The sequence below is a fragment of the Esox lucius genome, chromosome 24 (genome assembly GCF_011004845.1).
Source record: "Esox lucius isolate fEsoLuc1 chromosome 24, fEsoLuc1.pri, whole genome shotgun sequence".
In the NCBI taxonomy this organism is placed as follows: domain Eukaryota; kingdom Metazoa; phylum Chordata; class Actinopteri; order Esociformes; family Esocidae; genus Esox; species Esox lucius.
In genome coordinates this window covers 16,331,677-16,344,601 of record NC_047592.1, presented here as the reverse complement: position 1 = coordinate 16,344,601, position 12,925 = coordinate 16,331,677, and the positions used below count along the sequence as shown (strand labels likewise).

Genomic DNA, 12,925 nt, shown 5'->3' with positions numbered 1-12,925 from the left:
GCACCTTGTTGAATCAATGCCACATAGAATTAAGACAGTTCTGAAGGCGAAAGGGGGTCAAACACAGTATTAGTATGGTGTTCCTAATAATCCTTTAGGTGAGTGTATGACCTCTTGTATGACTTCTTGTATGACACCTAAAATAAGGCCTGTTTCTTCCTTAATTTATTTTTAAACTACGGCATGCAGCTTGGATATAAGGTAATGTTAGTATACTGGCCTCCACTAAGAATGCAATGAACAAAATTTCACCCAGAAAGAAAATTTATAAAAATGTTATCTTTAGGAAAAACAGAAGAGACAGGTTTTCAACACATTTAGAATGTCAATGTGTTGTACCCCATGAAAGGGGGGGAATATATTAAGTACTTACACAGGACATGAAGCAGCTGTCTTCCAATCAAAAGTGTAATGAAGGAATTATTTTTCCATAAAATTTTACAGAAAGGAAATACCACATTTATCTAAACTCATGAAAAAAAAGATATAATACAGGCAACATTTGAGCATACTCACTCAATGTTCATAACAATCCTATTTACTCATACAGTATCACATGCCCTCAGAACTACACAGGACTACACAGAGAGAAATTATTGTAGCATTGCAGTACAAAAATGTGTTTTCCTTTAATTTGTCAATTGTCTGGAAATATTATCAGACATTTTTATGCTTAATTGGAAAGGGAATTTGGGAAGCATTTTAAGAGAGTTTTTCTGAAGGATCAGCTGGCCGGACTGCACTCCATGTGCAGGAGTCCATGTACACTGGAGAAATACTGCTTGACCCACCCTGGTCCACACAGGTCCATTTATTATGTTCACCTTGTCAAAGGCCTATAATTGCAAAGAGGCAGAACAACAGCGTTGCATCACATGGATAATGTCAATAAAATCAATACAAATTAATTTGGTGTTTACAGTGAAATACACAACTGTAATACAGTGTATAGTATGTGTTAATGTATAATGTGTTTTGTTGTCATATATATCTTGTAGGAATGCAGGATGGAACATCACCCAGACATTCTTACTCTGCTCCTCAAGCGGTTTGAATTTGACTACTACAGCATGGCATATGTCAAAATCAACCGCTATGTGGAAGTGCCTCACAAACTACAGACACAGGTACAAAAGCTTTATTCATAATTTTCTATTTTCATAATATGCCACACCACAAACTAAATTAAAACAAAACTAAATTAAAATCGTGTTCTTTGGCTGCAACGCAATATACAACATTTTACAAAACATACAAAAATAAATGTCACAGATTTCATGGTTTTGTGCATTTTATTGAGACCAAATATGTGGTAAAATGCACAGATTTTGTGTGTTTATCCATTTTCCTGTGGTTTAATTAATATGTGGTTCATGCATAGACCCAGACTTTCTATGGAATGCATAAAAGTGGATTTTGATTATACAGAGGACTGAATCCTGCACCCAATATTGGAATAATATTTGGATCAATCCTCTTCCTACCTCTAACGGAATTATATTACTAAGCAGCCACACCTGGAAAGATAATCTATTAGACAAAAATCTCTATCCCTAAAAGGACATAATCAATTCACCCTAATGTCTATATTCTTTACACATAGCTTTCTGCTTGATGTCAAACTACTCCCCTACTTTTATAATGCAAAATACTATTTGATTATTATCTTGGACCACAGACAATCTACGTTGCCCTTGAGAGTCTAGGACATTGCTACGAATGAGAGAGGAGGATCTCACAGAACCAGCTCCTCACAGAACTAGTGTTCTTTAAAATTTTGTAAGCACAAATCACACTTTTCTTTACACCAATGAAATCTCAGAGAAATCTCAGAGAACACTTAAAGCATTCCTAAGTGGTGACATCATATTAGTTCAGGCTTCTAAAAAGATTTTGTAGCAAGACAATGGTTTTCGTATGTGTTCCCGAGGCCCCTTGTGACAACTGCGACCTCTGCTGGTTCACCTCCCCCTGCAGTGGGCGGGCCCCAGCGGTCGACGTCACCGGCCTTCTGACACCACCGTCTCATCATTCATTTCACCTGTGTCCCGTTTAGTGCACCTGTTCCTCATCATCGCTGTTTCCCCCCGGTATATATGTTCCCTCTGCTCCCCCTGTCTTTGTGTGTGATTGTCTCCGACTGTGACAAAGAGCTGTGCGACGCTTCGTACTATATATATTGTACATTTCTCCTGGATACCATTAAATATCCTTCTACCACGCCTTCTCCTGCTCCTCCTTGTTCCCAAACCCCGAAGCCGTGACAGAATCACACACCTAAACTACAACAAGGATATGGAGCCTGAAGGAGCCACAGGCGAGGTCGGTGTTGCGGAGGCAGTCCAAGTACACTCAACAATGCTGGCCAGCCTAGGCGCTGCAATGGACAGCGTACTGAAAGCGGTGCAGCGCCTAGAGCTGAGCCAGCGGAACCCCGCAGCACCGGCCGTCTCTACGCCTTCCCAAGCCACGCCGCCCAGCACGGGAGCGATGGCCATTCCGCTACCCAGGGCCTACGACGGGGCGGCGGACCGCTGCCAGGGTTTCCTGCTGCAACTGGACATCGCGCTCCAGGCAATGTATCCTGCGCCGACCGAAGCCCAGAAGATCTCTTCACTCGTCTCCTGCCTGTCCGGGAAAGCCCTGGAGTGGGCCACCGCCGTTTGGAACTTCGAGCAGCCCACCCAGGGCAGCTACGCTGAATTCACCCGCCGCTTCCGAGTCGTGTTTGACCATCCGCACGAAGGGAGAGAGGCGGGTGAACGACTGTTCCACCTACGGCAGGAGACGAGATCGGCGCAGGAGTTCGCTCTGGAGTTCCGGACCCTGGCAGCGGGATCGGGGTGGAACGAGCGGGCTCTGATCGACCACTACCGGTGTAGCCTACGCGAGGACGTCCGGAGGGAGCTGGCTTGTCGAGACGTGTCCCTCTCCTTTGACCAACTGGCGGACATCTCCATCCGTCTCGACAACCTGCTAGCTGCCCGAGGACGTCCCGGTAGAGGCCCGCCCGTTCCACCCTGCCAACCCGTCACCGCCGTCCCCGTGGAATTGGGGGCGGCTGCACTGCCGGGCAGACGTCGGGGAGGGCAGGTGCGGAGTGCCTCCAGGGGGCAACGAGGCCGTAATACTGCACCACACCGCACCTCCTTCCTTGAGTCAAGAGGCGACAGGCAGGGCACTTCCGCATCACCCCAGGTAGCACATGCACATTCGCCACTAACCTCTTCCCTCTCTATGTGCACTGTCCCTGTTAGGTTCCCCGGATTTCCGCTGCTTGCCCGGTGTAAGGCGCTGGTAGACTCAGGCGCAGCCGGGAATTTCATGGATAGGTCTTTTGCCCTACGGTCGCACATACCCCTCCAGGACCTTGACACCCCCCTGCCCGTGAGAGCTTTAGACAGCCGGCCACTAGGGTCAGGTCTGGTCACGAGTTGCACTGTTCCCCTCCTCCTGATTACCGACAGCCGACACAGCGAAACCATTACATTCCACATCATCGACTCTCCCACGTTCCCGGTCGTTTTAGGTTTCCCCTGGTTGTCCCTACACGACCCCTTCATCTCCTGGTCTAGTCGACGTCTGTCGGGGTGGTCGCGGAAGTGCCAGGGTAGGTGTTTGGGTGTTTCCGTTGGCTCGACCTCGGTGGAAAGTCCAGACAGTGCGCCCGCCGTGCCCATTCCCCCCGAATACAGGGACTTGGCTACGGTTTTCTCCAAAGCCAAGGCTGCTGTGTTGCCACCACACCGGCTGGGGGATTGTGCGATAGACCTCGTTGACGGAGCCGCACTCCCGAAGGGTCACGTGTATCCACTGTCCCGCACCGAAACGGAGACTATGAACGCCTACGTTACGGAAGCGTTGGAACAGGGCTACATCAGGCCCTCCAAGTCACAGGTCTCCTCGAGTTTCTTTTTTGTGAAAAAGAAGGACGGTGGTTTGCGCCCGTGCATCGATTACCGGGCGCTGAACAAGATCACCATTCCGTTCCGCTACCCTCTCCCTTTGATCTCTGCGGAGGTGGAGAGGATGCACGGGGCCCGCTTTTTCACTAAATTAGACCTCAGGAGTGCCTATAACCTGGTGCGTATCCGGGAAGGAGACGAGTGGAAAACCGCTTTTAGTACCACGTCTGGCCATTACGAGTATTTAGTGATGCCGTACGGGTTGATGAATGCTCCTTCAGTCTTCCAGTCCTTCGTCAACGACGTATTCCGGGACTTGTTGTGCGAAGGAGTGGTAGTGTATATTGATGACATCTTGATATTCACTGCCACCCGCGCCAAACATGTCTCGTTAGTGCGCAGAGTGCTGGCTCGACTGCTGGAGCATGACCTGTACGTGAAAGCCGAGAAGTGTCTGTTTTTCCAGTCGTCTGTGTCCTTCCTGGGTTATCGCTTTTCCAGCACAGGTGTGGCTATGGAGGAGCCTCACATTGACGCCGTGCGTAATTGGCCGACCCCAACCACGGTTAAGGACGTGCAACGTTTCTTAGGCTTCTCTAATTACTATAGGAGGTTTATCCGGGGTTTTAGCCAGGTAGCGGCTCCGATCACCTCCCTTCTGAAGGGGGGGGCGACCCGGTTGCGGTGGACCGTGGACGCGGAGCGGGCGTTTGTGGAACTGAAACACCGTTTCACCACCGCTCCGGTCCTGGCCCATCCCGACCCGTCGCTCCAGTTCATCGTGGAGGTGGACGCGTCCGATTGTGGGCTCGGTGCCATCCTCTCCCAGCGGACGGGGTGTCGTAACACGCTCCGTCCCTGTGCCTTCTTCTCCCAGAAGCTCAGTGCGGCGGAGCGGAACTACGACATTGGTGATCGTGAGCTGCTGGCCGTGGTTCGAGCTCTGTCGGCGTGGAGGCACTGGTTAGAGGGGGCTAAACACCCTTTCCTCGTCTGGACTGACCACCGGAACCTGGAGTACATGCGGGCAGCGAGGAGGCTGACCCCTCGCCAGGCAAGGTGGGCTATGTTCTTCACCCGGTTTGTGTTTACTCTCACCTACAGGCCGGGGAGTAAGAACGTCGGGGCTGACGCGCTGTCCCGCCAGCATGACACGGAGGAGAGGCCAGTGGATGATGCTCCCGTGCTCCCGGAGTCATGCATCGTGGCACCGGTGGTATGGGAACTGGACGCGGACATCGCCGGAGCGCAGCGCGACGAGCCCTCTCCGCCCACATGCCCTGAGGGCCGTACGTATGTGCCGGCGTCTGTCCGCGACCGCCTCATCTACTGGGCGCATACATCTCCCTCCTCCGGTCATCCTGGCATCGGGCCAACAGTGCGTGCCCTGGCCGGTAAGTACTGGTGGCCCACTTTAGCCAAGGACGTGAGGGTATACGTCTCTTCCTGCTCGGTGTGTGCCCAGAGTAAGGCACCCCGGCACCTACCTGTGGGCAAGTTGCACCCCTTGCCCATTCCACAACGACCATGGTCCCACATTTCTGTTGATTTCTTGACAGATCTCCCCCCTTCCCAGGGCCATACCACCATCCTGGTCGTTGTGGATCGGTTCTCGAAGTCCTGCCGCCTCTTGCCTCTGCCCGGCCTTCCTACTGCCCTGCAGACCGCGGAGGCCCTGTTCACACACGTCTTCCGGCACTATGGGGTGCCCGAGGACATTGTGTCTGACCGGGGTCCCCAATTCACGTCTAGGGTGTGGAAGGCATTTATGCAGCACCTGGGGATCTCGGTCAGCCTGACCTCGGGCTACCATCCCCAGTCCAACGGGCAGGTGGAACGGGTCAATCAAGAAGTGGGTAGGTTCCTCCGGTCCTACTGCCAGGACCGGCCGGGGGAGTGGGCAGAGTTTCTGCCGTGGGCAGAATACGCACTGAATTCTCTGCACCACTCCTCCACGGGCGTGACGCCTTTCCAGTGCGTCCTGGGCTACCAGCCGGTCCTGGCGCCGTGGACGCCGAGCCAGACCGGTACCCCTGCGGTGGACGACTGGTTCCGGCGGGCAGCGGGCACATGGGAGGCAGTACAATCCCGCCTCCGGCTCGCTGTCCGCCGTCAAAAGACCAATGCAGACCGCCACCGCGGGGAGGCCCTGGTGTATCGGCCGGGCGACCGGGTCTGGCTCTCGTCCAGGGACCTGCCCCTCCGCCTGCCCTGCCGGAAGCTGGCCCCGCGGTTTGTGGGGCCTTTTAAAGTCCTGAGGAGAGTCAACGAGGTAACATATCGGTTACGCCTTCCCCCCGACTACCGTATTAACCCCTCGTTTCATGTGTCTCTCCTCAGGCCGGTGGTGGATGGTCCCCTCCAGGGGTGTGAGGTGCGGGAGGTGCCCCCTCCCCCTCTGGACATCGAGGGGGCCCCGGCGTACTCTGTCCGCTCCATCATTGACTCGAGGCGCCGGGCGGGGGGCCTCCAGTACCTCGTGGAGTGGGAGGGGTACGGCCCGGAGGAGCGGAGCTGGGTTCCGGTGAAGGACGTCCTGGCTCCCGTCCTTGTCCGCGACTTCCATCGGCGTCGGCCGGACCGCCCTGCTCCGCGCCCCCCGGGTCGGCCCCGAGGCCGGCGTCGTCGCGCGGCTGGGGCCGCGCATCAGGGGGGGGGTACTGTGACAACTGCGACCTCTGCTGGTTCACCTCCCCCTGCAGTGGGCGGGCCCCAGCGGTCGACGTCACCGGCCTTCTGACACCACCGTCTCATCATTCATTTCACCTGTGTCCCGTTTAGTGCACCTGTTCCTCATCATCGCTGTTTCCCCCCGGTATATATGTTCCCTCTGCTCCCCCTGTCTTTGTGTGTGATTGTCTCCGACTGTGACAAAGAGCTGTGCGACGCTTCGTACTATATATATTGTACATTTCTCCTGGATACCATTAAATATCCTTCTACCACGCCTTCTCCTGCTCCTCCTTGTTCCCAAACCCCGAAGCCGTGACACCCCTGTCCCAGCTTTTTTGAAACGTGATTTTCTATAGGGTTTAAATGATTTGCACATCATTGCGTTCTGTTTTACCTTAATATATTTTACACAGCGTTGCTACTTTTTGGGAAATGGTGTTTTAACTGCAGACCTTTTGTCTCTGAACAGGACTGTGACTATGAGCTCTATGCGGTTGTGGACCATGTGGGAAGTCTAACAGGTGGACATTACACAGCCACAATCAGGTCCTATGTGGATCACAACTGGTATGTCTTTGATGACACATATGTCCGACTGGTAAGGGGCAAATTACTTGTTTAATTGTACTTTGCCAATATTTTTGTATCACACCATTGAAGAAAGTACTTTTTCTGCAACTTCGCCTTCACTCATGCATTTTTGTATTTGTTAGAATTAATGTTATTTTAGGAAAATAATCCTTAGAGACCGAAGAGAACATTTACGCATATGTTATTTAGCGCAACATACAGTGAGTGCATAAAGGTTCATACTTTTGTGCACTGTTCCCCTGTAACAATAAAATCCACAATACTAGTATTGTGGATTGAACATAAGTTTGTTTGTTTTCCCAGAGTTGTGGTTGGGGTCCTTATTCATTTGGTATTCATTTTGTGAAAGGAAAATACAAAAATCTAGGCAATAAATAAAACGACACGGTAAAACAAATCCCATTTGCCCAGAAAAACTGAAAAAAGGGTCCAAAGCAATATCCATGTGTTTGGATATCCCAGTGGGCACAGTTGGATCAGTAATCAGGAAGTGGAAGCTGCATCACACCCCATAGGCACTGTTAAGAAAAGAGAAGGCTATCAAAACAAACTCAGCACTCAATGAGAGAAGCCACAGAAAGGCCAAAAATGCCCCAGTCAACTTTACCAAGAACTCTGCATAAGCCTGTATGGGAGGGTGACAAGACGTACAAGGTACACCATCTCTACACTGATGTATGGTGGTGGCAGCATCATGCTGTGGGAATGCTTAATATAGAAGGAAGAATGGAGGGAACAAAACACAGGAAAAGAGAACCTGATTCTCTCCATTGTCCAGTGTTACTGGACTCCCCTTTCTCAGCCCCAAGGTTTTACGTTGCTATGTTAATGTGTTGGGTGGTGTAAGTGTCAGTTCTTCTTCTCCACTGTAAAACATTGTAAACCTAAAAACCTGATAAACCCCCCCAACCACCCCCCCCCCCCTTCACCCATTGTTCCTGTCCATGTCCATCTGGTTATGCTTCTGACCTGGATTAGGTTTCATAGACACTGGACACAACCCAAATGCATTTACTAATCCAGACCTGGATCAGGGTATCAGTGAGCTCCTGGACAGTCTGTGGTGCTACTTGGCAGCATTGGATTCAGGTCTGGAGAACATTAGGGCCAGTCAATGGCATGAATGCCTTCATCATCCAGGAACTGGCTACACACTCTGGCCACATGGGGCCGGGGAAAGTCCTGCACCAGGAGGAACCAAGGGCCTACTGCACCAGCAAATGGTCTGACGATGGTTTTGAGGATTTCAGCCTGGGACCGTTGGCTAGCACGTGGAGGTCTGTGCGACCATCCAAGGTTACGCCTCCCCAGACCATCACTGACCTACCGCCAAACCGGTCAAGCTGGATGATGTTACAGGCAGCACAACACTTGCCCTGGGATTTCAAATTCACGTCTTTGGAAGGATCTCATTTTCAGAGAAAATTCAGAGAATCCGGTGAAAAACAATGTATGCAAGGGACAAGGCCGAAAAAACCAATATTGGATGGCTGTGATCGTCAGGCCCTCAATGGCGGCACTGTATTAAAAACAGACACAATTCCATAGTAGAAATTACTGCATGGTCTCAGGAACACTTCTGAAAAGCATTGTTTGTGAACACAGTAAATCGCAGCATCCACAAATCCAAGTTAAAACTCTACAATGCAAAAAATAAATAATATATAAACAAGATCCAGAAACGCCACCGACTTCTCTGGGGCCAAGCTCATTTAAGATGGACTGAGGTGAGGAGGAAAACTGTCCTGTGGTCTCACTATTCAAAATGTGTAATTCATTTTGTGAATCATGGATGCCGCATCCTCCGGACCAGCTTGTTATCAGTGCACAGTTCAAAAGCCAGCATCTGCTCCACTTCTCGCCCCTCCGCCCCCCATAGCCCCTCCCCCCCAAAAATAAACAGATGGGGGGGGTTTCTGGGCTTGCGCGTTGGAAAGCCGACGTGGTGCTTGCCAGCGTTGCCACCGCCCTGGATCCCGGGCTAGATCACGGAGGTGCTCCCCCTCAGAGACCAGCTCCTTGCCTCTGAGGAGTTCCTCCATTGGTCCAGCTCCTTGCCTCTGAGGAGTTCCTCCATTGGTCCAGCTCCTTGCCTCTGAGGAGTTCCTCCATTGGTCCAGCTCCTTGCCTCTGAGGAGTTCCTCCATTGGTCCAGCTCCTTGCCTCTGAGGAGTTCCTCCATTGGTCCAGCTCCTTGCCTCTGAGGAGTTCCTCCATTGGTCCAGCTCCTTGCCTCTGAGGAGTTCCTCCATTGGTCCAGCTCCTTGCCTCTGAGGAGTTCCTCCATTGGTCCAGCTCCTTGCCTCTGAGGAGTTCCTCCATTGGTCCAGCTCCTTGCCTCTGAGGAGTTCCTCCATTGGTCCAGCTCCTTGCCTCTGAGGAGTTCCTCCATTGGTCCAGCTCCTTGCCTCTGAGGAGTTCCTCCATTGGTCCAGCTCCTTGCCTCTGAGGAGTTCCTCCATTGGTCCAGCTCCTTGCCTCTGAGGAGTTCCTCCATTGGTCCAGCTCCTTGCCTCTGAGGAGTTCCTCCATTGGTCCAGCTCCTTGCCTCTGAGGAGTTCCTCCATTGGTCCAGCTCCGCTGCGTCCTTGGTGTGTCGGTCATTCTGTCCCGGTTCAGAGGCCGGACACAAGGCGCTGAAGAACAGAGCTGAAGTACATCCTTTTAATGTTCCTCTTTCAAAAAACTAACAGAAAACAACAAAAGCAGAGTCAAACCGTAAACTGAAGGGCAGCAAACACAAAGGCTAACTCCATACAATGACCGAGAAACTGAAAGGCAAGCAGAACAACTTAAAAAGGGTCCCCAATTAGAGACAGCAAGACGCAGCTGTCTGTAATTGGGGAGAACCGAAAACAGTAACACAGAGATGCCTATATAGACACACCTCTGCAGCCAGATCCTAATTGTGGCCCCCAGTCGCATAGAGACGCCTAGAGGCCCCCAGCCATGACCTGACAATAACATCAGAATAAATAGAAATACACATTAATACCATGAGAAGTCTTTCATGCGAAGTCAATTATTAGAATAAGTCTTGTCGGGCATGTTGCAGCTGAGAAACCATCTTTACAATCTGTTTTGCTTGTTGCATTTCCACAAGAATGGTTTCTTAGCTCCAACACGCCCTACTGTACAAAGCCAATTGTTTTAAGACTTCTTGTCATGGTGGAAGTTTGTATTTAGGTGCCAGATTACATTTGACTTTGCTCTATACTTCATAAGTGTGGATTTAAAATAAGAAATTACTATAATTTAGAATGTTTGATGCTCTACATTTTGGGCGTCTTTGTGTACTTTTTGTTTCAACAACAAGTATATGTGTTAATCGCTTTCTCAAGTAGACTGCCTGTTGTCTGTCATGCTCATGTTGGAATAGCCTGTTGTTACCAGTTACAACAGACAAGTTTGGTACAACATGTTGAAGAGGGTTTGACCTCAGACAGTAAATGCACAGAACATTTAGTATCTATTCTGGAGAAAGATCCAACATGGACGGATCTATTCTGCAACCACATTAACTTTTTGTCTAAAATATTCCTAATAAAAGACCTACTACTCTTTTAACATGCACATCCTTCCCTTATATTTACGAATATTTCTGTTCTCTCTTACAGCTCAATTCAGACACATTTAAACAAGAAGACCGATTTAGGTGAATATATCTTTTATATTTTAAGGAGACTATTGGTGTGTTTCGTTTGCAAAATTGTGTCTGTTTTATTAAAATGTTATCCATTTACTATAGGTCTCAGAATGCGTATCTGATTATTTACAGAAAATGTAAGTAAAGAAATGTAAACGAAATGTTTATCTATGTCATTCTAATTATCTATGGTCAAATAAGAATTTATATGAAAATTCACATTCAACATGTTTCACTTTTTAAGTGGTTACTCCAGATTGTCAGATAAACCATGGAACTGACAACCGAAGGTCACGCAGTGACTCACCAACCTTTACTCCTTCCTGTTCCTTTGAGATGGAAACCAACAAAAGAAAAGAAGACAAAAATGTTCAAGTAAATGAAGCAATCAATCAAGTTAACTTACTAGGTGGAACAGAAGATGCCCAGAAAGAGGATGAGGTTATTGGACTAAAAGAACAAAAAGGACAGATTGATGTTATTGGACTAAAAGAACAGAAAAGCGACAATGATGGTTTTGGCCAAAATAAACAGAAAGAACAGACAAAGATAGAATACTGGAGTGGAGAGAATAAGGTTGCTGTTAACGTTAAAGAAAGTGATGATCAGAATGGATTAGAAGAACAAAAAGAACAGTCTGAGGTTGTTGGACAAAAGGATCAGGAAGGAGAGGATGATATTGTTAGACAGGAAGGACTGAAAGACGTAAGACAAGAACAACAGAAAGATGATGTAAGACAAAAAGCACAGAAAGAGAACAAAGTTTTTGGGGAAAAAGAACACAAAGGAGAGAATGATATTGTTAGAGAAGAAGGAAATAAAGAAGAGTGTGAGGTTGTTGGACAAAAGGAACAGGAAGGAGAGGATGATGATGTTGGACAAACAGAAAAGAAAGACGATGATGATGATACACAAAATACACAGAAAGAATATGATGTTTTGAGGAAAAACACACAAACAAACAAAGAAGAACATTATTTTGTTGTTACTCAAGAACAACAGAATGTGGATAAGATTGTTAGACAAAAAGAACTGAATAGGTATGATGTTTTCGGGGCTAAAGAACAAAAAGGACCAGGGGAGTTTGTTACACAAAAAAAACAGAGAGAACAGGAGAAAATAAGACAAGATGGAAATAAAATAAAGTATGATGTTAACAGCACACAGAATAATGTATTGGAAAATAAAACAGAGAATGATGTGGTTAAGAGAGGAATGGATGTGTTAGTCCTTAAGCATAATGATGAGAGAAAGAGGAATGTTGATGGTGCAGCAATGGCAGGCAGAATTAAGGGTGACCCTGAGGACAACAACATGGCATTAATAGGTAGAGCTACACTGACGAGGGGAAATTCTGGAGTGGCTGAGTTAGGAGAGGATTTTGACATGACAGAATCTGACAGAACTGGCAACACTTCACCAAGCAGAAAGACAGACACCCCAGAGTACACGACGCAGTGTTGCTTTCCAATACGAAGAAAGGGAGGAAAGAAAACCACAAAGGCTGAAAATAAGAGGAGTGGACAATGGTTTAGGTTTTGGAAGTGGGAAAGAAAATGGAAAGTTAAGAGAAGGCCATGGAGACTGGTAAATGAAGAGAAGAGATTAATGGAAAACATAAAAAAGGAAGATACGAAGAAGATAATTGAAATGGGCAAGAGAGAAGAGAAGGAAAACAAAAAGAAAAAAGAAGTGGAAATGGTAGGAACGGAGGAAAATAAGGGCCCAAGGAGAAAAAGAGTAGATTCAAAGAGCCCTTTTCTCACAATCTAGTTTACTTAAATACTGATAAACAGAATGACATGGACACCCTGAGAATAATCTGGTGAGTATTGAGCTTCATGGTTATAAAAGCTATAGTAATTATCCATTATGATAGAACTGACACTACACTATCTGGATAAAATTTGAAATGACTTTAAAACATATACAAATGTTTTGGTAAATCCTTGATGGAAAAGACACGACTAACTACAGATATAAAATAATTATGTATATAGTGACAGAAGCAAATACCAATTCTAAATTTACCAAGCTGTCAACATTTATCAAGCTATTGACATTTTGTTTCTGTTGATGTCATTTTATTTGAACAGAATTATGTACTGTG

General features: G+C 48.1%; 1 protein-coding gene across 5 annotated transcripts in view; it reads left to right on the top strand.

The window, feature by feature from the left end:
• The window catches only part of LOC105009086 (ubiquitin carboxyl-terminal hydrolase 47-like), a 19,199-nt gene extending 6,274 nt beyond the window's left edge, over positions 1–12,925 (top strand). For 2 of the 5 annotated variants that reach the window (XM_029117744.2, XM_029117743.2), the window contains exons 8-12: positions 999–1,127; positions 7,048–7,176; positions 10,787–10,824; positions 10,918–10,952; positions 11,060–12,925. In XM_029117744.2, the coding sequence (XP_028973577.1) occupies positions 999–1,127; positions 7,048–7,176; positions 10,787–10,824; positions 10,918–10,952; positions 11,060–12,588 (1,860 nt within the window). In that variant the 3' untranslated portion in view covers positions 12,589–12,925. Of the gene's footprint in view, positions 1–998; positions 1,128–1,678; positions 1,824–2,258; positions 2,294–7,047; positions 7,177–10,786; positions 10,825–10,917; positions 10,953–11,059 lie in introns of those variants that run through there. The other 3 variants (XM_013140339.3, XM_029117745.1, XM_010868485.3) reach the window with 3 other exon arrangements.